The 21,400-nt window shown below is 42.0% G+C and overlaps 1 protein-coding gene across 2 annotated transcripts in view; it reads right to left on the reverse strand.

Annotated features, from left to right (window-relative positions):
- Window positions 1-19,887, reverse strand: part of cgnl1 (cingulin-like 1) — a 34,412-nt gene extending 14,525 nt beyond the window's left edge. The window contains exons 1-8 of one of the 2 annotated variants that reach the window (XM_028601044.1): window positions 19,688-19,887; window positions 13,848-15,543; window positions 13,553-13,647; window positions 11,875-11,980; window positions 11,220-11,321; window positions 9,580-9,716; window positions 6,814-6,952; window positions 5,883-6,095 (exon numbers count right to left, since the gene is read on the reverse strand). In XM_028601044.1, coding sequence (XP_028456845.1) covers window positions 5,883-6,095; window positions 6,814-6,952; window positions 9,580-9,716; window positions 11,220-11,321; window positions 11,875-11,980; window positions 13,553-13,647; window positions 13,848-15,491 — 2,436 coding nt within the window. In that variant the 5' untranslated portion in view covers window positions 15,492-15,543; window positions 19,688-19,887. Of the gene's footprint in view, window positions 1-5,882; window positions 6,096-6,813; window positions 6,953-9,579; window positions 9,717-11,219; window positions 11,322-11,874; window positions 11,981-13,552; window positions 13,648-13,847; window positions 15,544-18,633; window positions 18,686-19,687 lie in introns of those variants that run through there. The other variant, XM_028600955.1, reaches the window with a different exon arrangement.
- Window positions 19,888-21,400: the final 1,513 nt, after the last annotated feature.

Below are 21,400 nucleotides of genomic sequence, written 5' to 3' on the forward strand. Positions count from 1 at the left end.
CTTTGGTTGAATGAGGACGGTAACCAAATCTTGTCATGTACTCAGAGAAATTGAATCAAAAAACAGCTTTTAAAAAAAAGTCTCTGTGCAAAGACAAACTGCAAGCTTGCAGAGATGTTTGGATATAAAAGGGTATTATAGAGACTACTGAGATTGTGCCGTAAGAGACATTGATGTTTCTGAATTAAAAATAAAAAGAGAATTTAGGAAAATTGCTTCCTAAAATAATTTGTTGTTTTTTTTAAAAGTACCAAGTCCTCAAAGTGACCTTAAAGTGTCAAATTTAACTCTTTGGGATCCACCTGTTGACACCACAAACACTATTTCCTGACAACCACACCCACAACTGCAATAGTCATAAATAAGCATGGCTGTAAGACAAACATTTTCATGTGCCTTCATCACAGTACATTAGTAAACTACTAATTCTTTAGAAAAAAAGTGAACAGAGCATATTAATCCCAAAACTTGTAAGAGCACTCCCTGTAGTAAAAGGCAGAATTATATTTAATAGCAATCATTTATTTTTGCGTTTCCTGAGACCAGATTTGATTAAACTGGGTTATATGCTCACCACTTTGAAGTTATTAAAAACTTTAGGATAATCTAATACTGAGTCTTTTCTTTCTGTAAAATATTCAGCAAAGATCTGTAAATCCATTAATTTTTCAATGTAAAACTGGATGATGCAATGTAAAGGCAGAATACGGTATAAAGTATTGCACCAGATGTAGCACTTCTTAAAACTAATTACATTTTTACAGAGTATTTATTAAAATTAAGAATGTTAGTTGAGTGTGACTCAAGACTTTGACTTTCAGGCTTCACAGTGCCAATGAAATCATGCACCGCTATCCTGGCTAAATCTCAATCAAAGACAAAGAGGGGAGAAAACTCCTTTTCCATTTTTTCGGGCCAAAAGCCAAAAAAGACAAAGTTTGAATAAACATGTGAGCGAGAGAAGGAACGCACAAAATCCACATCCCACACAACAGTTCAAGTGTGGAGACTAACAACTCAAACATGGAGATCTCAGCCCAAGCTATACACATTAACAGTGAAGTCCAAATTCATGTTCTGAATATGTCAGCTGGCATAGTTACAAATACAAGATGTAATGTAAAATGATAACAGGCTGCTGGATTCTGGTATTATTTCATAGTCATGTGGATTACAAAAAAGGCAGAACATCAAAACATTGTAAAAAAACAAAAAACAACGAAAAAAATGAACAATCGCCTACAACTTCACAATAATACACACTGACTGCCTTTAAAAGCGCTGCTTGATGAATGCAACTGCTCAGGTTTTAACTAGGGCTGCACAATTAATTGCAATTTTATCAAAATTGCAATATGGACTAGTGCAATATCCAAGTCGCAGGGGGGGGTGGCGCAATATTTGTTAAAGGCAAACAATGTGTCAAACCATTCTAAAGTAAGTATTATGGTGCTACAGAGACATCCCAGCCTACAAATCCTATCCTACAGACTAAAGAAAAAAATCTTTGTTTGGTACAGATCCTCGCAAAAATCACTTTTAATTTTTTTGATTTTCATATTTTTCAATGAAAATGAGAATGATACAAAAATGACAATTCCCTTCAATATCGTGAATCATAACGCAATGGTAATATCAGTCAAAATAATCGCAATTAAATATTTTCCTTAGATCGTGCAGCCTTAGTTTTAACCACTAGTCTCAAATGTTCTTGGCCATCCTATGGGAGATGTGTATTTAACTTGACTCCTGCAAGTTGTTTTGGCAGATTATGCTTCCACCACATCAGTGCTCACAGGCAGTGAGGTAAAGGAACAAGTAGTCTTGCATTGTCAGACCTCCAGATCTCCACAGCGCTGCAGTTAGGAACAACAAACACTTAAATCCAGCCACAGCCTGGTTTCACATGAATGTGATCATTATATGGCCGTGCAGCAAATGCTACTGTATTTAGTTCCCCTTTTTTTTTTAAGTGTCAAACTATAAAGTTATCATTAAAGCTATTTGAAAACCAATACGGATAAATGGCCAACTCCTTTCCATCTCTGTCAAGATCCAGAAACTCTCTCCATCATTTCCTTCCTCACTCTCTGCCCTGCGTCTCCTTCCTCCTCTTTCCAGTCGCCTGCTAAATCAGCTACTAAAGCTACGCTGGGAAATATAGTGCTATCATCAAACACACAGACTCATGCAGGAGTCTTTACTTTCAAAACAAGCCCAAGGGGGAACTCTTCTCTGAGCCACGTAAGTTTGATGATCAGACAGTGAGACTTTAGTTCACACACTGGCAGAGATTACTCGAGAGGCAGGCTGAGATATGGCCGAGAATGGCACAGGCCGGAAAATGAACCGTGTTGGGTGAGCGTGGAATCACTGCGGAGTCTTCTGTGGAAACTGTGGAGTTAGGAAATGAAAAAATACGGCAATTGGGATTGAGGTTACTGATGAGAGTGTGATAACAATGTGGCCGTGTTACACACTGTGGCTCAAGGCTGTAGGTGAAATATAACAAGAGCTGGAAATGGTGTGATAAGCACAAGGCTCTGTCTTTACAGTTAGGAAGGGGGGAGTACAGCTGAGACCTATTAAAGCCTCTGACACTGAGAATCCGGAGCACCGCAGAGATGGAGATGCAACTGCAGCACCCTGAAGAGGCATAAATGAAAAGATCCGAGCATCTCCCGCAGTTCAGAGCGGGTGCACTGTAACAGAGCTGGAACTGAGTGAAGAAGGAGGTCTACAGGGTGCACATTCTCCACTTTGAGCCCAACATTCCTGGAAACAGACCCTTCTCTCTACTCGCCGCACCTCATCTTTCCACATTCTTTGCATACCAGCACATGCTGACAAGATCAAATCCACTTCTAAATGTGCAGACGCCTTTTGTTACAGAGCATTTAAGAACTCTGGTATGTATTACTTAAAATAAGCAAATTCACATCTCCTCAAGAAAGTATGAACAAGATTTTTCATCCTTGATAAAATTCCAGATTTGAGCTCATTGAAAAAACACAATGCAGCTTTCAATTTAAGACACAAAACAGGCCCCCCGCTCCTTTCAGGGGGTCAGCCACGCATCCCCTTTTCTACAGCATACTGACCCACTTATTCAGTACGTCCCAACCCCCGCTGCTATTATTGTGTGAAACAAACTCATCATTCATCATCGACTGAGGTCCGCAATTACCCCCTCTTTCAGGGCACAGAAAGAAGAGGGGACACGATGCAACTCAGGAACAGCAGCTCATTAGATTAGTGATGGCTTGCCACTGCAATTAACTAGTATACAGAGCAACTCAGTGCTCCAGTTTCCAGCATTCTTCTTCGCTTGGGCTGCTCTGGTCAACGGAAACACCAGGGCCACTCAAAGAGGGAAAGCAGCACTTTGGTTCGAGATGTGGCACAAAAATAAAAAGATGCACCGTTCACTCCAGCTCTCATTTTCCTCTGTCTGACAGCCTCATACAAAGTTGAAGCGTACATGAGATAAACGGTTTTAATGTCAGGCGTTTTCATAAGCTGCAGTTTAGACTATTGGCCACATGCTGTGACCATTTGAACTTCAAAAGGCTTTGGGTTTCATGGTGAGATTTAGCTTACCATTTTGCAAGATTTATTTTGGTATTTGAGCCTCTATCACGCTGTATTATCATTACACAGAAAACCATGTCTAGAATAACAGTACTTATTACCAACTTGCTTTCAATACACTTATTTTGCAGATGCCTACAAAATGAACTTGTTTTGTATATGCTGACTTGTCAAATCTTACTGTATCATCTGTTTGCACATTGCCCCAACATAAACAGCGTAAACAGGTAAAGCATAAATGAGCCACTGTATAGATGAATTTGAGTCTTCTAATCTACAAATGCCTCGCAAAGTCTAACCTGAGGACAGAACATTAATCCAAGGACATAAATTTAAGGTTCGAAACAAACAATGACTTCATCTTGCCAAGTGTTTACAAAGCACTGATGACCTACTCCCTCAGGGGAGCAGTACCTCTGTTCGACAAAAGGAAATGTTCTCATAGACTGTTGATGCAGAGCGCTGCTGTGGACCCCCAACCGGCCTGCAGGAAGCTGAGAACAAGGACAACTTCCACTCTTTGAGACAAACAGGACACACGTGAGTCACACAGCGGCCTACTGGAAACAATGTGTCTTCAGTCCTTTCAGTGTGCTGTCTCCTGCCATGCACTGCTGCTCGTTTCATCTTAACTCACCTTCCTCCATTTTTGGAACAACAGTTTAAAAACCCTCTCTGCTCTAAATAAAATGTACTTCTAATCATTCACTCTTAAATAATGACTGGTTCAATAGGGATAATAAATTATGATGTGCACTATTTCAGAAGTTTATTTCTTGGCAATGTAGTAAAAACAGAACTGTGTCCAAGTCCGTTTTGGAGAATATCAGGGCCTTTAATAAGAGACTTGCTACTAAGCTATGGTGACCTTGCCAGTAAGGAAACTCTTAAATATGTCATATACAGCTAAATGTTATAATCAAACATCATTCTTCCAGTAAAATGTTCCTCCCTGGAGAACAAGCTGAGATAAGAAAACCCCTCCACACTTGACTGGCGAGAAGGACTTCCCACAAAAAACGATGACAAGCTACATTTACCAGTTACATAGTGTTTCATTTTCATTTTATCAGTTTGCTCTGTTGACGCAGCTCAAGTGTGTGAACTCAAGCTGAGCTCAATTTCCACTTGCGTCATTTGAAGAAGAAGAAAAAAAAAACACAAAACTTCTTACTGCTTCAGGTGAATATCCTATTCTATGCTGATCATTGTGTTTAAACTACTTTGTTTATAGATAGATTTTTATTGATCCCAAAAAAATGGGATTAATAAAATGCAGTGCGATCACCATTAAAAACTGGAATGTTTAAGCTTTTTATCGTCAGAATTTCTCTGCAAGCCAGTAAAACCAAATCATGGAATCAATGATTTATGACTAATACAGCAAGATATGCACAAAACATCTGCGCATAACATTATGAAATCTATTCATGTACATGGAATTTACAGGATTAACAGAGCTGGGAGCTCTGTAAATATTGAAAAGTCAACTGCTAACTTGTCTTTAACTTGTCATGTACATGAGGCTACAGTGGGGCTACGGAGGCAAGTTTGAGAAACTATTATTCACCGAAGGAGACTGAAGAGTATTATGCTAAATGCAGGTCTGGGAAATAATGTTCTTGGATGATAATATAAATACAAAAAAAAAAAGTTAAAATATTATAATATAAAATATTATTTTACTCAGGACTCTTCTTTGCACTCTGATCATTGCCTTCTACAGTAAATGGTAAATGGACTGGATTTATATAGCACTTTTCTACCTTACCGGACAAAGTGCTTTACAATTTGCCTCTTTTTTACCTATTCACAAACACACATTCATACACCGATTGTGGTGGACCTGCAAATTGTATATTGCCATCTTTAATTCTACATTTCTTAAAAATTGCAACGGAGACAGTGAAACAAGGCCCCTTTGCCAGCTCTTTTTGCAAATCCTTTCCACAGAAATGAATACAGTACAGTATATCCTACCTGGTCTAAACCAGTGTCTCAGTATTCACACACACACACACACACACACACACACACACACACACACACACACACACACACACACACACACACACACACACACACACACACACACACACACACACACACACACACACACACACACACACACACACACACACACACACACACACACACACACACCTTATCTTCACACTCCTCTGTGACAGGGTGTGTTTCTGGAGTGGGGGAGGGCGAGAGCAAAAGGAAATGAGTAGGAGGGATCACGGAGTCAAACTGGATGGGAGGGAAACAAACGGGAGGCTGATTACCTGCTTGGCCTCCACCAAAGATGTCTGCAGCCTGCTTATTTCTTTTTCATACTGGTCCCTCATCTTGTCTACCTCCTGGTCATGAGCGGCCACTTCCTCCTTTAGGGCTCCTTTCAGAGCTGTCAGCTCCCTCTCTCTCCTCCTCAGCACCTCCTCCTGCTCCTCCTTGGCCAGGAAAACTTCCTGCATCTCCATCTTCAGTTGCATCATGTCCTGTGGAAAATAAAGACAGTTTGCTATCTTTTTATCACTTCAGAATTTGCAGAATCAGACTGGAGTTGACCTGCCGACTTTGACTGTGAGCCTTAAGTTTGCTCTTGCCTCCACTGACACGTCTCACTGCAACCCCATTTATTGAACGGTTTATAGATAAAAAATGTAAAGCTAAAGACAAGACAGAATATGGACCTTTTGGGAAATAATCAATAACCGCAATGTGGTCATTCTACAGTTCCAATATGGTGTCCAGCTGTATTCCCATTGAGATAGTTTATTCTGTAGTGTCTCCAGAGAGAAATCTTTAAGATAAAGCGGTCACCATATCGAGTTGCTATGGTTTTACGGAAATGTTTTTCGGCAAACTAAAATGCATTCTGTTTTATTTCAGTGTGACAAACAATATCAATTTTGCAGTATAGGATGTAACAAATCGTTGAGCCCCGTTCAGACAGGCTGGTCTCTACATTGGTTGCATGAAAGTTAAAACTTTTAAATACAGTGTGAAACAAACAGCACCTTAATGTTCACTTACTCCAAAGCAACATTTTACCATATGGTTTATGTACATGGTTTTAGTATTCAGGAGGCAGAGTAGAAAAGCGTTTATCTTTCATGGCGGTTTTGGTGAGATAGTTGCCATCAGCCACATGTTCTAAGAGCTTAGACCAAAAAAAAAAAAAAAAGTATTCATCTTTTAAAAACACTGCATTACCGCCATGATGATGTCTTTTTCTCCATCTGCAGCTGACTTCTTGGCTAAGTCGAGCTCGTCATGCATCTCCGACAGCTGGTCCTGCAGGTCTCTGATCTCAGTCTGGTGTTGCTCCCTCTCCATCTTCACCTGGAACAGCCTGATAAACCACGTGACATGTCACAACACAGTACAGGCACTCTACATACTGTGTATATGCACATACACACCCGCACTTTAATTAGCACATGTATACAAATGGCAGCACCTGTGCTGGGTCTTAATGTGAAGTCTATAGAGCACAGGGGTTAAAACGAATACCTGAACAATGGCAAACCAATAATGTCTAAACTGCCTCGACACAACACTGAGTGGGGAGGGTGATAATTGATGTGAGGCACCTCAAACAAATCACCACGCAGTAATGTAGACTGAAGCAGAACATCTATTCCTGTTGTAAAAAAAATAGACTAAGGATGTTGTGAAGTGGGCCATTCATCCGGTGAAAGAAACAGTGAAGGTGAAACTACAGCTGATAACTGAAAAACAAAACTTCAATTCAAACTTTGAGAAGTGATGTATCCTGTATTCAAAGAACAAAAAAAAAAAAAAAAGTATTGAGAATAATGGCCCAACAGAAAAGAAGGCAGAAATAGTAGATAGAGTAGCAAGGAAAATCCCCAAAGATTTAAAAAACCTTTAGGTCAAACAAAAGCAAAGTTCCTACTATTCCCATCTAAAACATTCAGAACCAGCTAACTTAAAGGGGCAAAAATTAAGCTGGACAGTTAGTGATGTCAGAATGAATAGTAAATCAGTCACCGAGCACACATTAACGTGGAGGGTGAAAGATAAACCGAACAAACCAGAGGAGACACAAAGGGCTGTATAATAAGACAGAGGTAACCACTTCAGTAACTATCAACAGTCTGAGTGGATTTATAAACCGATATCCTACACTGTTTTCAGTGTGATAGTACATGGAAGTCAGGTTTAGAGCAATTTTTACTTCAACAGCTGATAAAAAACACATCAAGCTAAGTATTATCATCATTTATTATTATATGACCTGGGGAAGGTGTTAACAGCAGCAGGGTTCAGCAGGGATCAGTAGCGCAGCAACAAGATCATTATCCCTCACCAGCTTCCCACTACAAACACTGCCAGTTGTGTTTACAGGAGCATAGAGTACAACCCAGAGATGGGGACTCGAGTCTGAGACTCGGACTCGAGTCGCACTTAAGTCGCACAAACAGCTGACTTCAGACTTGACTTGCAACTCGACCCAAAAGACTTCAGACTTGAGCTTCGAGACTCGTCAACAACATGTTTTCATGCAATTATTGCTTTTTAAATTTATTCATGTATTTCTATTTTCTTTTATTGGCGCATATACGTTGGGGAAACGTGTGACGAGCTGCATGCCTTATGTGCGCGCACTCGCATATCAAAAAAACAAAAAAGACGATGGCGACACCAAGTCCTCCCGGAGTTGTGCCTTTTGTCATTAGTCGGATGCCGGATCAACAACGTCTGACTTCAGGCATCTCAAAACGCACCTAAATAGGTCAGTCACTCACACGCTAATGTGAAAGAGACGTTACATTTAGCATCGTCACTGGTAACAAGCTAACCATCGCAAAGTGTTGTGCTAATGCTGGGGACAGGCAAACTGTATCTTTATAGTTAGTAGTTGCTGAGCCTCAGACATCCAGGAGGCGGGACGCATGGATCCATCTCCCCAGGAACAAACGCTGTCGGGGGGGGGGCAAACTCATGTGATGCGTAATTGATCCCGTGGATGATTTGTAGGCTATTAAGTGTACAAGGTGTACCCCGGTCCACCAAACACTGGGCCGTCTTGACTGTCTTAATTCTGCACATATTTCTGTTATTTCATTATTTCATCCATGCGTTGCATAGCGGATCCGTGCGCACTGTCCCCTGCCGTGGAGACGCTGGCCTCACTAACCTCTCTTCCTCTGAGTCGGGTCTCCCTCGCGCTGGACTCAGTTTCACTGAGCGTACTAACACTTAAAAAATAAATGCCATTACATCAGTCAGCTCAAACTGCTTATTGTGCATAATTTGGACTGACACTGAGATGCATGTTGTTCTGTAACTGGTGTGGCGCTGCCACTATTCTCTGGATTTCCACTTCGACATTAGAAATTTTTTTAAATGAAAGAGACGTTATATTTAGCATATATCATCACAGGTAACAAGCTAACCATCACAAAGTGTTGCGCTAATGCTGGGAACAGGCACATTGTATCTTTATAGTTGTATCCATGTGATGTGACAGACTTAGGTTAATATTTCACCAGGTCCGAGGGCTAGAGGGATGTTTTAAATAGACCCCATAAAGTTATCCTACAACTGATTTTAATACTGTACTGTCTGGACATGCTTGAATTCATAAGATTTAAGGGACAGATCAGATGGCCAGAGACTTGAGACTTGACTTGGACTCGTGGCAAAAGACTTGAGACTTGACTTGAACTTGCCTCTCAAAGACTTAAGACTCGACTTGGACTTCCAAAAAATGACTTGTGAACATCTCTGGTACAACCAAGATGGAGATACCCGTGATGGGAGCAGAACTTGGAGGTTTTGGCTCTTAACCAGGTTAACAGAAGTAAAAAGAAAAAAAAAAAATTATAATTTAAAAAAAAAGTACTTGCATTGACAATGAAAACAGTAAACACAACAAAGCTACGCTAGTCGATTAATCTTCGCTTATCATTATTGACCGGTCATTGTCCCGAATTGCCACTGTGGACTTACTCTTCCACTGTGGTCTGGAGCTCGACCTCTGTTTTAGCTAGTTTTTCCTTCAGACGCTTGCACTCCTCTGCACTCCGCTCCAGCTCCTGCTGCAGCTCCTTCAAACCTGCTACTTTCCTCTTGTCCGCCTGATTCTTCTGTTGGTGAAACACACACATATTCATGTTGACATTTCAGTGTCAGTGTAGATACACACATCTAGTCTTTTACATCTCCTGCATCAAGCTTTCGGGTAAGGGTGCAACGGATCAAAAAAACTTACGGTTCGGATCGGATCATTTTTTGGATCAGCAAAAAAAAAAAAAAAAAAACAAGACAAATAAACATAATTTTGTTCTTTTTGTCCATGCTATTGACCGAGATTCCCTTCTGTGATGCCAAATTCACTACATGTGCAAATAACCCAATCTGTGGGCCCAGTCCTGCCTCATTCACTGCATTTATTTGATTTTTGGCATAATCAGTTGTGACTGGGATATTACTAGTACTGGGCCTCTTTATCTTCCATTCCTCCACTGCTTGTGTCGGAACCTGCGCAAGATGAGTGCTTGTGTGACTCTCGTAGAGGGGGCGTGTCTGCAGCACCGGACTTCTCATCTCCCAGTCTGCTGTGATGAAGTGAGCGGTTATCGTCACATAGCTCTCCGTTCCCCTGGACGTCCACCCGTCTATCGTGAGCGTAACAGAGGATGCTCGGGATAGTTCAGCCACAACTTTTTTCTCCTCCTGCTTATAAAGATCTGGCACAATCTTTTCGCTGAAGTGGGTGCGGGACGGGATGTCGTAACGTGGCTCAAGCGCTTTCAGCATGTGTTTAAAGCCCTTGTTTTGCACAACCAAATATGGCCTCATGTCTGCACCTATAAACACACCGATGGCGTTTGTGATGGCTTTAGCCCGGTCTGATTGTGCAACAAGGGGCTGCTTAAATGCCGCGGAGATAAGCGGTTCTTGAGCAGCTTTCGTTTTCACTCCTGTCAGTGAAATACCGGGGTGATGTCTCTTCAAATGCGTGGCCGTGCTTGATGTGGGGATTTAAATGACGCAGGGCGTTCAACCTCCTCCGTTCCTCCGCTTGCCATGACCACGCTGTGTGTGGACTGAACATGCGCACAACTTTTCTTTTTTTTTTTCAGAAATCAATCCGCGGATCACGTGTGTGCCTAACCGAAGATATAGATTCGAACGGATCACGGATCAATGACGATCCGTTGCACCACTACTTTCGGGCTTTGGATTGAACTGATGTCATGTTTTCAACCCGTTTGATGAAATCATAAAGACATGGTCTTTTTTTTTTTTTTAGCAGGATCCGTTTCTAACATTGCATTGAAAAGCAGCATAAACGATACCCATGTTATAAAAAAAAAAAAAAAAGACCTGAAAAGTAAATTCAAAGCAAACCACATTCCCACTTACTTTATTTAAACACCTATTCACTACAGAATTACAGGTTTTCAACTTACCAATTCAAACCAGTAGTTCAAGAATATCTCTTTAAATTCAACAAGTTTAACAGTAATCCCTTAAACCTACTGCCCAAACAAACCCTTTATTAAAAAGGATATTCTCAAACAACAACAAGTTCAGCAATAAATCGACACACCAACATAAACAGGCTGGTGTCAGGCTGTTATTACCGTGGTTTGGTCCTCAAGTTGTCTCTTCAGTTCGGCCATTTCTTTCCCCAGTTCATCATTTTGCTCCTTCAGAGCTTTGGTCTGCGCAGCAAAGTCAAGGGGCTGACCGAAGAGAGACAGAGGTTTTAGAGTTGCTTATTTCTTATTGATCCATTATGAATAAAAATACAAACTGAATATTTGGACTCCGGCATCAGCACTCAGTTATTTAGTAAAGGGTAAACATTCAATAGCTGACAGTGCAAAGTAAACAGTGGGGAGTGCTAAAGCCTCAGAGAGATATTATGCACACAGTTTTAAAAAGGTCTCTTAAAATCTCTTTGAGACCACAATTTTCTTCAGTGGTTTGAATCAAACAGGATGTAAAGGAAATATTTACATGGAAATTCATGTTAGCACATATAATTTAAGTAAATAATACAAATAATAAGTTTGTTTGTTAACCAGTTGGGCTATACTTTGGGAAGCTGAACCCTTAAACATGCATCTCTCACCCATTTACTGGTAGAAAGCTAAATCATGACTGTAAAACTGCACTTTTACAACCCCAACATAATGATTTCAATATAAAACAATATGTAAAAATTGCAGAGGAGACCATTTATGGGTTCTTTAACGGTTAGTTGTGCACAGTTAAGATACAACAATGTCTCACTTTGTTGTCGCCTTGTGCACTAGCCGTGGCTCGAGACTTCAACGTCTGTATCTTCTCAAAGACAAGGTTGACCTTTCTCTTCGTCGTTTCATCATTATCGCTGCTTCTACACACACACACACACACACACACACACACACACACACACACACACACACACACACACACACACACACACACACACACACACACACACACACACACACACACACACACACACACACACACACACACACACACACACACACACAAATTTCAGACTGTTCTGGGAAAAGAGTAAGCCATTCCCAGCTTAGACAGAAAGGATCATACTGCTTTGATGTGATCACCTCACAGCACAAACAGCTTCATTAGACCCATCCAATAAACTATGAGCCACATGAGTGGAAGAATCAACCATATGGGTAGTATACATATAACCCTAACCCAAAGCTAAAAATGTTGCAGCAAGCATGCAGAGGTTATGTACTGTATATCTATGTATGTCCTATATTTAAAAAAAATAAAGTGGCAGCCATTTACAGTTTTGGTCAGTAAAATCCTTCCTAAACCTAAACATCAACTTCTCCGGAGCTAAGAAAAGCAGCTTTGTCTTGACTGAGCATTTCTGAGTTTATCGCCAGACGTTTAAAAGCCCAAAGACGGGAGGATTTTCTCAATCCACTATTACTCCTTCAGTTAAAGTGAAAACATCAGAATCCACAAAAATGGAGTTACACCACTTTCACGTGACAACAGGGATATATTATTTCAATAAATTACATGGCTGACACAGATGGCCAACCCCCCCGCCAACCAAACCTCTTCTACAGATGATTTTCATTAAACCTTTATAACCCCCTTTTGGTGAATGTTTGTCTTCAGAGGCCTTGGGAATGTAGCTCAGTTTCAGCCCCAGCCCTTCCATCTGTGTTTCCTTTCCTTTGTCCTGTGACTCCTGACCTGTGGCCCGACACACCCAACCAGTTTCCTGCTCTCTTTCCACATTATCACAAGTCTGCAGCAGATGCAAGATTTGTAGAAACTTGCAAATCATTTCTAACTGTAAAATCACACAACTAATATAACAACTGCAGAGTACAGTGTAACTGGCATTTGTCTTTCACTTTCAACATTCTCCAGAAACAATTCCTGACAGTCTTCTACCATACTGTAAGTAAATAACTGCAAACAATGCATAAACCATCATATTCTTTAAAATCTGAACTGCATTTAACCTTTAAACCCAGCATGCTTTTCCTTGACAGGCAGTACGTGTCTGATTACAGAAGCAAACAGAACGTTTTCGCACTGCACTAATGAGAAAGCAGATAGAGAAAGTGGAATTCTGCAAAAAATAAATAAATAAATAAATAAATAAAATTCCAGACAGCTGGATCTTTCGCAGCCTGGTTGGGAGGGTAAGAACACATTCCTTAACTTTTATCACAAACAGTCCAACTCTGATAAAAAAAAAACACAAAACAGTCTATTCCTTTATGAGGCATTGCCTTATGTTGCAATATGTTGGATTTGGGCTTTAGAGTGAACAATATGCTCAATTCATGATTCAACTGACAGCCAAGGATTAAAGGCTAGAACATTTAACAACAATATTTGGTCTTTTATTTTTTTATCAATATGAGCAAATAAAGCTAAAAAGTACATTGATAAGAACAGAGAAGTCAAGATAACTCACCCATCCTTGAGGTAATTGAACAGAATTAGTTTTGCGGTCTCTTCGTGGGTTTGTTGTGAAAGCTCCCGTTGACCTTTCAGAAGATCAGGTGTTGCCTGAAAATGAGAGGGAGATCATAATGAAATAAGAAAGATCTTAAGAAAGCAAAAAAATATATATATTCTTATTTCGATAAGACTGAACAGATGGTCACCTGCTGGAAAATATACTTACAGTATATTTGAGGTAAAATAAGTCATTTCAGATTCCAAATGTAAGAGCCAATCGTAATATTACAGCAAAGATCTCTTTTTACCTGAACATCTGCCTCTGTACTGGGCTTTTTGTCTCCGGTGGAAGTAGGCTTGGATAGCGATGTTGACAGCGATGTTGTCGAAACATTTCCAGCTGAGGAGGCACTGTCCTTGCTCTCCTTACTCTTGAATGGTAGCGCAGAGGTGCGAGTCTGTGGCTTTTTGTAACCCTGTATGGCGCCGACACCTTTAGAGATGGTGCTCTGTGGGGAGCCGGGCGCACTCTTGACACAAGTTGTAGCCTTACCATCTACAGCCGTGAGCCAGGAGTCCTGACCGCTGGCTGTTTTCTGCAGCCGTAGCTGTGAGGGACGCAGAACCTGCTCCTTTGATGTGCCTCTCTGGCTGCTAAACCCGTCCACGTAGCTAGAGCCATCTGGCAGGCCGAAGGCGCTATCCACACTGCGGGAGCGCTTCCTGTCCTCGGGATTGATCCTGTTCCTGCGCCCCGCCCTGCCCCTGCGCTGGTGGCTGCCATCTTTGCCATCAAACTTCTCAATGAGCTCATCAACACCAGGAATGGAACCTGTGTCAATGTCTCTGCCTGAACCTGGGAGGAAAGGGATGTAGCGGCGATTCTCGTGACGGTTGATGGTGTCCGCGTACAGGGCATCCATCTGTTCGTCCACCAGAGCCTTAGAGGTGGAAGATGAGGAGGAGTGGCGGGAACGGGATGAGGACTGAAGAACTGGACCACTGGAGTCGGTCCTGCGAAGAGGAAGGACATCAGGCTCACGGCGGCTGCGCTCGAGGCTGGAGTTGGCGCTGCTCATAGAAGTGGGGGATCGGCACGATGTCTTGCTCTGCTCACTTGTAGGACTCGACAAGGTGGAGGGCTGAGGCTGGTCTGAAGGCACTGGTTGCTGCTGAGTTTTAGAGCCTAACCTGGACAGAGGCGGATTCACGTTGGCAAGACGATGGTTGGACTGCGGCTGAGCCACTTGTGATTGTGGCCTGATCTGAGGCTGAGCGAGCTGGGCTGGAGGCAAAGACTGGGGCTGTGACTTTGGCTTTGGAATGGCTGTCTCACTCCGGCTATGTGATGGAAGTTGCCCTTTTTCTTGCTGCGCAGGAGCTTTATTCCGGTCCAGGCTTGATGACTTGGCGTTGGATGGTGCAGGTGCAGCAGATTTGGAAGAGGAACTCTGGTGTTGGTTCCCAGTCCCAGCCAGAGGCATTGAAGGCAGGTTGTGGAAAGTGTCAAGGTTCAGGGAGTTGTTCTCCGGATCATACGGCTGCAGTAACTCAGGGTGCTTCTGAAAGTTTAGAAGGGAGGACGGTTTCTTTCCTTGTGAATCTGCTATGCCATTTTCAGGGCCAGTGTAATGTGTCTTCTGAGACCTGTACTCCATGAAGGGGCTGTTGGATCCAGCCACCTTTTCTCCCTTGAAATCATACTCCTGGTAGTTCTCAATGAAAGAGCCCTCTGTGTCGATGTACCCATTACTGTTAGGGTCGATAAAGGATTGAGGACCCCTGTCCTGGTTGTTGAGAACTACGTAGGGGTGTCCATCTATACCCTGGACACGGATGCTGAGACCGTATGTACCAGCTCCATTACTGTGGGGCCTGGAGGGGCGGGACGGCTGAGTGTTGCCCCGCTGTGGTCCGCTGTTAGGAATGCCAGTCACTCTGTATGACTCCATCAGGAACGCAGAAGGAAAATAAATTCCTCTCCCTGGATCAGGTGGCCCACCTCTGCAAGCAAAGATTCAGACAGTTCATTAGACAGAGATGAGACACTACATAATTCAGTAATATCCACAAATGTTTCCCAGTTCCCCACTCAGCCACTAATGAAACATTAAAGCCTCGCCGAGTAACTGCATTTAATTATGTCGTCTGCTTTCATTTGCTTTTCTTGTTTTGCCCGAGTGTTAATGTTCTGTTTCATCTCCAAAGAGATCTTTTCTGTCAAACTTCTTAGCTAATGTGCTCTGACCAAATGAAGAATGAGACAATAAGCTCACTATGTTCTAACGTCTCAGAACCCATAATATCTCTAAAAAAATATGAGTCAACATCAGCCACATTCTTTGCAAAAAATTACCAGGTACTGTTTAGAAAAGCCTTACAAGTGTGTGACTAACAGGTATGGTATAACAGAAGGACGGTTTGTGCGTGACAAAGAATATAGGTTGAACAGGTTAAGAGAAAGATAGAAAGATAAAACTAACATGAGTTAGTCAGACCTGAGAGAAATGGGAGAGTGTTGTCATCTCTACAAAGCTTTTAAGGGTGTTCATAGAGTGAATGTGCAGGTGTGTGTGTGTGTGTGTGTGTGTGTGTGTGTGTGTGTGTGTGTGTGTGTAGTTGCTGTAAATGACATTGTAATTTGTAGCCCACGCTCATGGCATATGTCATGACAAGAGAGCAACAAAATCTTATTCAGCTCACGTTTGTCACATTTATAATAATAATTGCAGGGTTGTCTAGGGTTGACAGATTTGCAGCATGATCATGAGAACACAGTTGGCCATAAATATCACACTGTGTACAAATATTCAAGTAAGCTGCTGAATGTTCTTCAGACACATTTATGCCTGGGAAGTCAGCCAGGACAAAGCCATCAGCAGCCAACATGTTTCGCTGGACAATTAGCTTTTAACAGGCTCCTGTTAGCCTTGCTGATAGTGCCCCATTCTACCTGATGTTACAATACAAAGACAGGCCGAGATGGGCCTGGAAGAAGGACACTGATAAGACTGGCAACAAAGCGACAAGCAGGATATATCACATTAGCATGAAATGGGTAAAGACAGACCTACGGACTACGAACAACTGAAAAAAATAGCATCATGCAGTAGGGTTTGGAGACATAACGATATGTACTGTAAAATGTTTACATTACAACAGACACAGACTTTGCCATACTGGTTGTATTATGTCATTGTGGGGAAGTTGCAAAACAAATTATTATTATTTTTCTTTTTTTTTATCCATATGATAAAGATTCATCAGGTATTCAATTTGCTGGATTAGTCAACACAGACATCAGTCTACATTGATTTTCCCATAAATGTATATGTTAGGATATATATCAATATTGCAATATAAAGTTACATGCATCCTGATAGAAGATTTCACAGTTCCTCAGTTCCTCAAGCCACTCAGTTCCTGACACATATGGCATTTGCTGCATGAAATAGCACCCATTCTGTTTTTTCCCTAAAGGGTAACATTTTATTTCATTAGTGTATTAATCTCATTTAATATAATGTTAGCAGAGGCTGTGTTCGTTTAAGGTGAAGTGGCCAGCCTCTCCCATAAAACACAGCAATAAACCATTTATTTTATACGTTGGCCACTCCTAGCACCACATGAGAATAATTCACCTCAGCTTGATTTTGACAAGTCAATGAGTAGGTTGATTTGTTGATCCTTCAATTAGTTTGAAGAGTGGAAAGCTGACTAATTCGGGGAAGATGAAGGCCAATGTAAAGTGTCCTGTCCAGGAGGAAGAGTGCTGTCGAAGATTAAAGCTAAAGAAGACACACAATGGACTCTTTCATCCTAAGTGTCACATGCATGCTCCAACAAGTGTGCAACGGTCTTCCTCCCATTGTATTTGTCACTGCAAAAGGTGGAAACCTAGCCTGGTTGACACACACCAGACCCTTCTCAGCTGTAACTGAGAGTGGGTCTGGGAAAGGTTCATTGACAATTCATTTCCAGAGGGGCGTCACCAACGGACGCCACTCAAATGCCTCTGGGCGCACTGGATAGTCCTTCAACCAATCAGAGCAACGATCCGGGTTACACTTTTCACATCCACTAAAAAAAAATGTGATTTTGGTGTCGTCCCTCAACGCCCTACTTTCTCCTTGCAGGTGTTGCATATTGCAAACTTGTTATCTTCTGCACACGCGCTGAAGAATTCCCAAACAGCTGACATGTTGCAGGTTAATTCACGACGTTCCCGACATGTGGGAGAATATAGCGCGGAGACGCGCTTCACACCGCGAGCATGTAAGCATGGACGCCTGGCCAATAGTAGTGTGTGAACGCTATTGAAGGGCGGGTCTTGGCGTTGCCATAGTGGGATTCGTAATATCGCGAGCAGGTACGCACTAACCTGACTCCGCCAGATGGATTGCTTCGCATTTGCTCGGCATATCCATCTGGGAACTTTCCGTTGGAGAACTTTTGGGAAGGGGCGGAATACTGTTTAGCTGATTGGATGAACCATCTGTTTATCACCTATGTTGGTGATAGACGGGCCAAATCAACCAATCAGATCCACGAAGCATATGAAAATACAACCACAGGCCCGCCCCTGCTGCTGCAGGCAAAGCATAGCTCGTAAGCTCAGCATGCAAGCAACATGTCGGTAAAGGAGATTTGCCATTTGTGTAACGAGAATTTAGGAATAAAAGTCACCATTTCAGGTTCCCGGACCATATTCCAAAAGAAGGATCCAAGAGAAAAAAAGCATTAGCGAGCGGCTAACAGAATTAGGGTTACCGCTGGCTGTTAATACTGGTTAGCTGATTGGATAAACCATCGGTCTATCACCACCTAACCCACCTCAAAACCAACGCTGATTGGCCCGGTCGTTTGGCTAACGCCTCAAGATGCCAGACTGATCTGCGAGTGGAAAACTGGAGCTTGCGAGATCAGGACGGTCTCACGAGGCTAGGTACGCGCCACACACGGCGGAAAGGTTTAGAGAAAGGAAAGAGAGACTGTGCGGTGCGCGTGCGTCTTTGAGAATTTTAACTCGTATAACTTATGGTGTCATTTAATTGTAGAGTTGACCGGCATGAAATCGGCATATGTCACACTGACCTGCAGTTCGCTGAGCACATGAAGCACGGCTTTGGTAGCCGTCATGTTAAATGTAAACAAAAAGCTGCTCGCTGTCGCTGCGCTATCGTCGTCACGTAAAGCCCGCCTCAGCGGTTGTGATTGGTGTAAAGCCCGCCTCAGCAGTTGTGATTGGTGCCTCAATTTTGTGAACATTGGAAATGGGTTTGAATGGTCAGACTGACTTGCAGAGCAAATCTCAAATTTGCCAGAAGTTTGTCAGGGTTTACCCAGGCTAGTGGAAACCCTGACTGAGCTGTCCCTCATAGAGGCAGTGGTGCCTTCACTGAACCCTGTGCTGCAGAGCAGAGAGGTCAGCACGGGGCACAGGTTGGATGTCAAGGCCCTGGCTTTGATCTGAGAGGGGACACTCTGCACAGATTTAACAAAGCAGACTGTATCTCCTCATGTGAACTGATAACTTTTCTGTATCACACAGAGTCCAGACATTGTGGGTCTGTAGCTGCAGTGACTCACATGACTATGAAGAAAACACAACAGTTAGAGCAGCAGCTGAGGCCCGACCTTGAAAGAGTGAATGTAAAAGGTTTACTAAGTCACTCAAGACAGCAAGGATTTACACTGTGGGAAAATATAAAGTTACGTAACATGAATGGGGGTTCACTAATCTGGAGCGTCAGGTAAATGCAACGTGAGCGTCCACGAGCGCGAACACAATTAAAATGCACTAATGTGTAGCTAAATGACAAACACGAACAGAAATTTAGAGTTCAATCTGTGTAAACAGCTAACGTTAGTTGACTGAAGTGAAGAAACAGCGGCAGTTTGAGTTGACGCAGTATCTGGACATTTTACATCGCTGCTGCTCAGTGCAACAGGTGGCATGAATCACACCACCAACCTGAGATGTACTGTAAAACTTATTTCTTTTTTCCACGAGTCCCTTAATTAAGTCAAGTTAATTGTCCTTTTTGCAGTTGTTCAGTTTGTTCCTCTTGTTGAGTTTAACGGTAACGCTCTCCCAGCAGACATGTAACGTTACAATGAACACTGTCAGCTAACGTTAGTTACTCACCAGCGTCGGTTTTCTCTCTCGCTCAGTTGTCGCAGGTTATAAAAGTTTGTTTAAAAAATAAATAAACGGGTTGAGCAAAGTGCCCCCGACACTTCTTCCAAACTTATTTAACTAGCTAGTTCTGTGTTGTTTTCTGAGTGAGAGAGCAGGACAGTTTCAGAAGGACGTCCCGACCGTGCGGGCCGCCCCGCCTCCTGAAACAAGCGCACAAACCCGCCCACCGACTCAAAAACCAGGCCGGCTGGTCCAGGAACAGATTTACATCACGGATCCTAAATAAAAGCATGAAGCCTTGGCTCGGCTCGGTTTAGCGGGGTCTTAAGACGTTTCGAAATCAAAGTAACTGAGACCTGACACTCACGGAGAAAGTAATGAAAGTATGTTATGTTTTCTTGTGTTTGGAAGAAGAGGGCCCAACATAAAATAAAGAAATAACTATCTCAAATAAAAAACTGACTGAGCTCATACAATCAAAGTACGTATGAGTAACTATTTTTGCAATGTAAAAAATGGGGTGGACCCATTAGATATATATCTTTTGGAGAAATACTATACAAATAAGCCAAACACACCCTACTGAAATATTGGAAGATTAAAATAACAAGTTACATAAATGGATATTAATTTCTTGAACAAACTAATTTATGAACTAGGCTATTTAATGCCCTGGGAGAATTGTCCACATATGTGCTCCCCTCAAAGTCGATGTCAGTTTAATTAGTTGCGCTCTGCATAAATGCAATTTGCAGCTGCATGTCTTTAAAAACCGAGAGCGTCATCTAGTGGATAGTAGCCTAAACTCAGTGGTTAAATTGGGCCGGGGCTCTCCGGGGCTAAACCCCGGCACATAATCCTGCTTGTTTGTGTCAGGATGTGCCTGCTTGCAGTCCGTTGCCTACTGATGAAAGTGATGCTTATGAAAACATTATATTTCTGACAAGATTTTTTAAATGTCATATATTTTGTCTCGGCGGAGCTGAGATGAGAACAATTGGAACACGGCCGTATTCTTGTTCAGCTGCTTAATCTCGTTGTCAGTCGACCATCGCGCACCACTCGCGCATGCGCATCTAGGTAGGCTCCAGAAAGTGCCATTTAATGGTTTATTTTTCCCAAAAAAATCTCTGGGAGGCATACCCTGGACACCCCTAGGGAGAGCGGCCGAAACTGTTAATTGAAATAAACAATTCAAAACAAATTGATTAATAATAATAACAAATACCACATTTGCTTCTGACAGTATCTAGTTTTTACTGTCACAATAAAACGATTACAGTTCATGCTATACACTGAGTGAATTCATACTAACAGTTGGGACAGATATAGTAATGATCCATTATTTTATCCAGTAAGTTGATCATATGTTTTGATTGAATAATCTTTAAAAAACATCATCAAAGTAACTGGTAACTATAGTTATTAAATAAATGTAGTGAAGTAGAAGTATTCAGTAGCATAAAATGAACATACTCAAGTACAAGTACCTCAAAACTGTACTTAAATGCAGCACATTCATTACTTTCCAGCACTCAGTCAGTGACAGAAAAACACAATTTGTAATGCTTATTCTGATGTACACTGAGATTTTGAAGAAATTTGATAAACACGAAGTTCTTTGAATAGACCTCGCCACTTTATGCCGCAACATAAACTACATTAAACTGGAGGCCCAGCTGCCCCTGTGCCTTTGTAGCGACCCACTGTTTATATGTG

Source organism: Perca flavescens, chromosome 1 (assembly GCF_004354835.1).
Source record: "Perca flavescens isolate YP-PL-M2 chromosome 1, PFLA_1.0, whole genome shotgun sequence".
In the NCBI taxonomy this organism is placed as follows: Eukaryota; Metazoa; Chordata; class Actinopteri; order Perciformes; family Percidae; genus Perca; species Perca flavescens.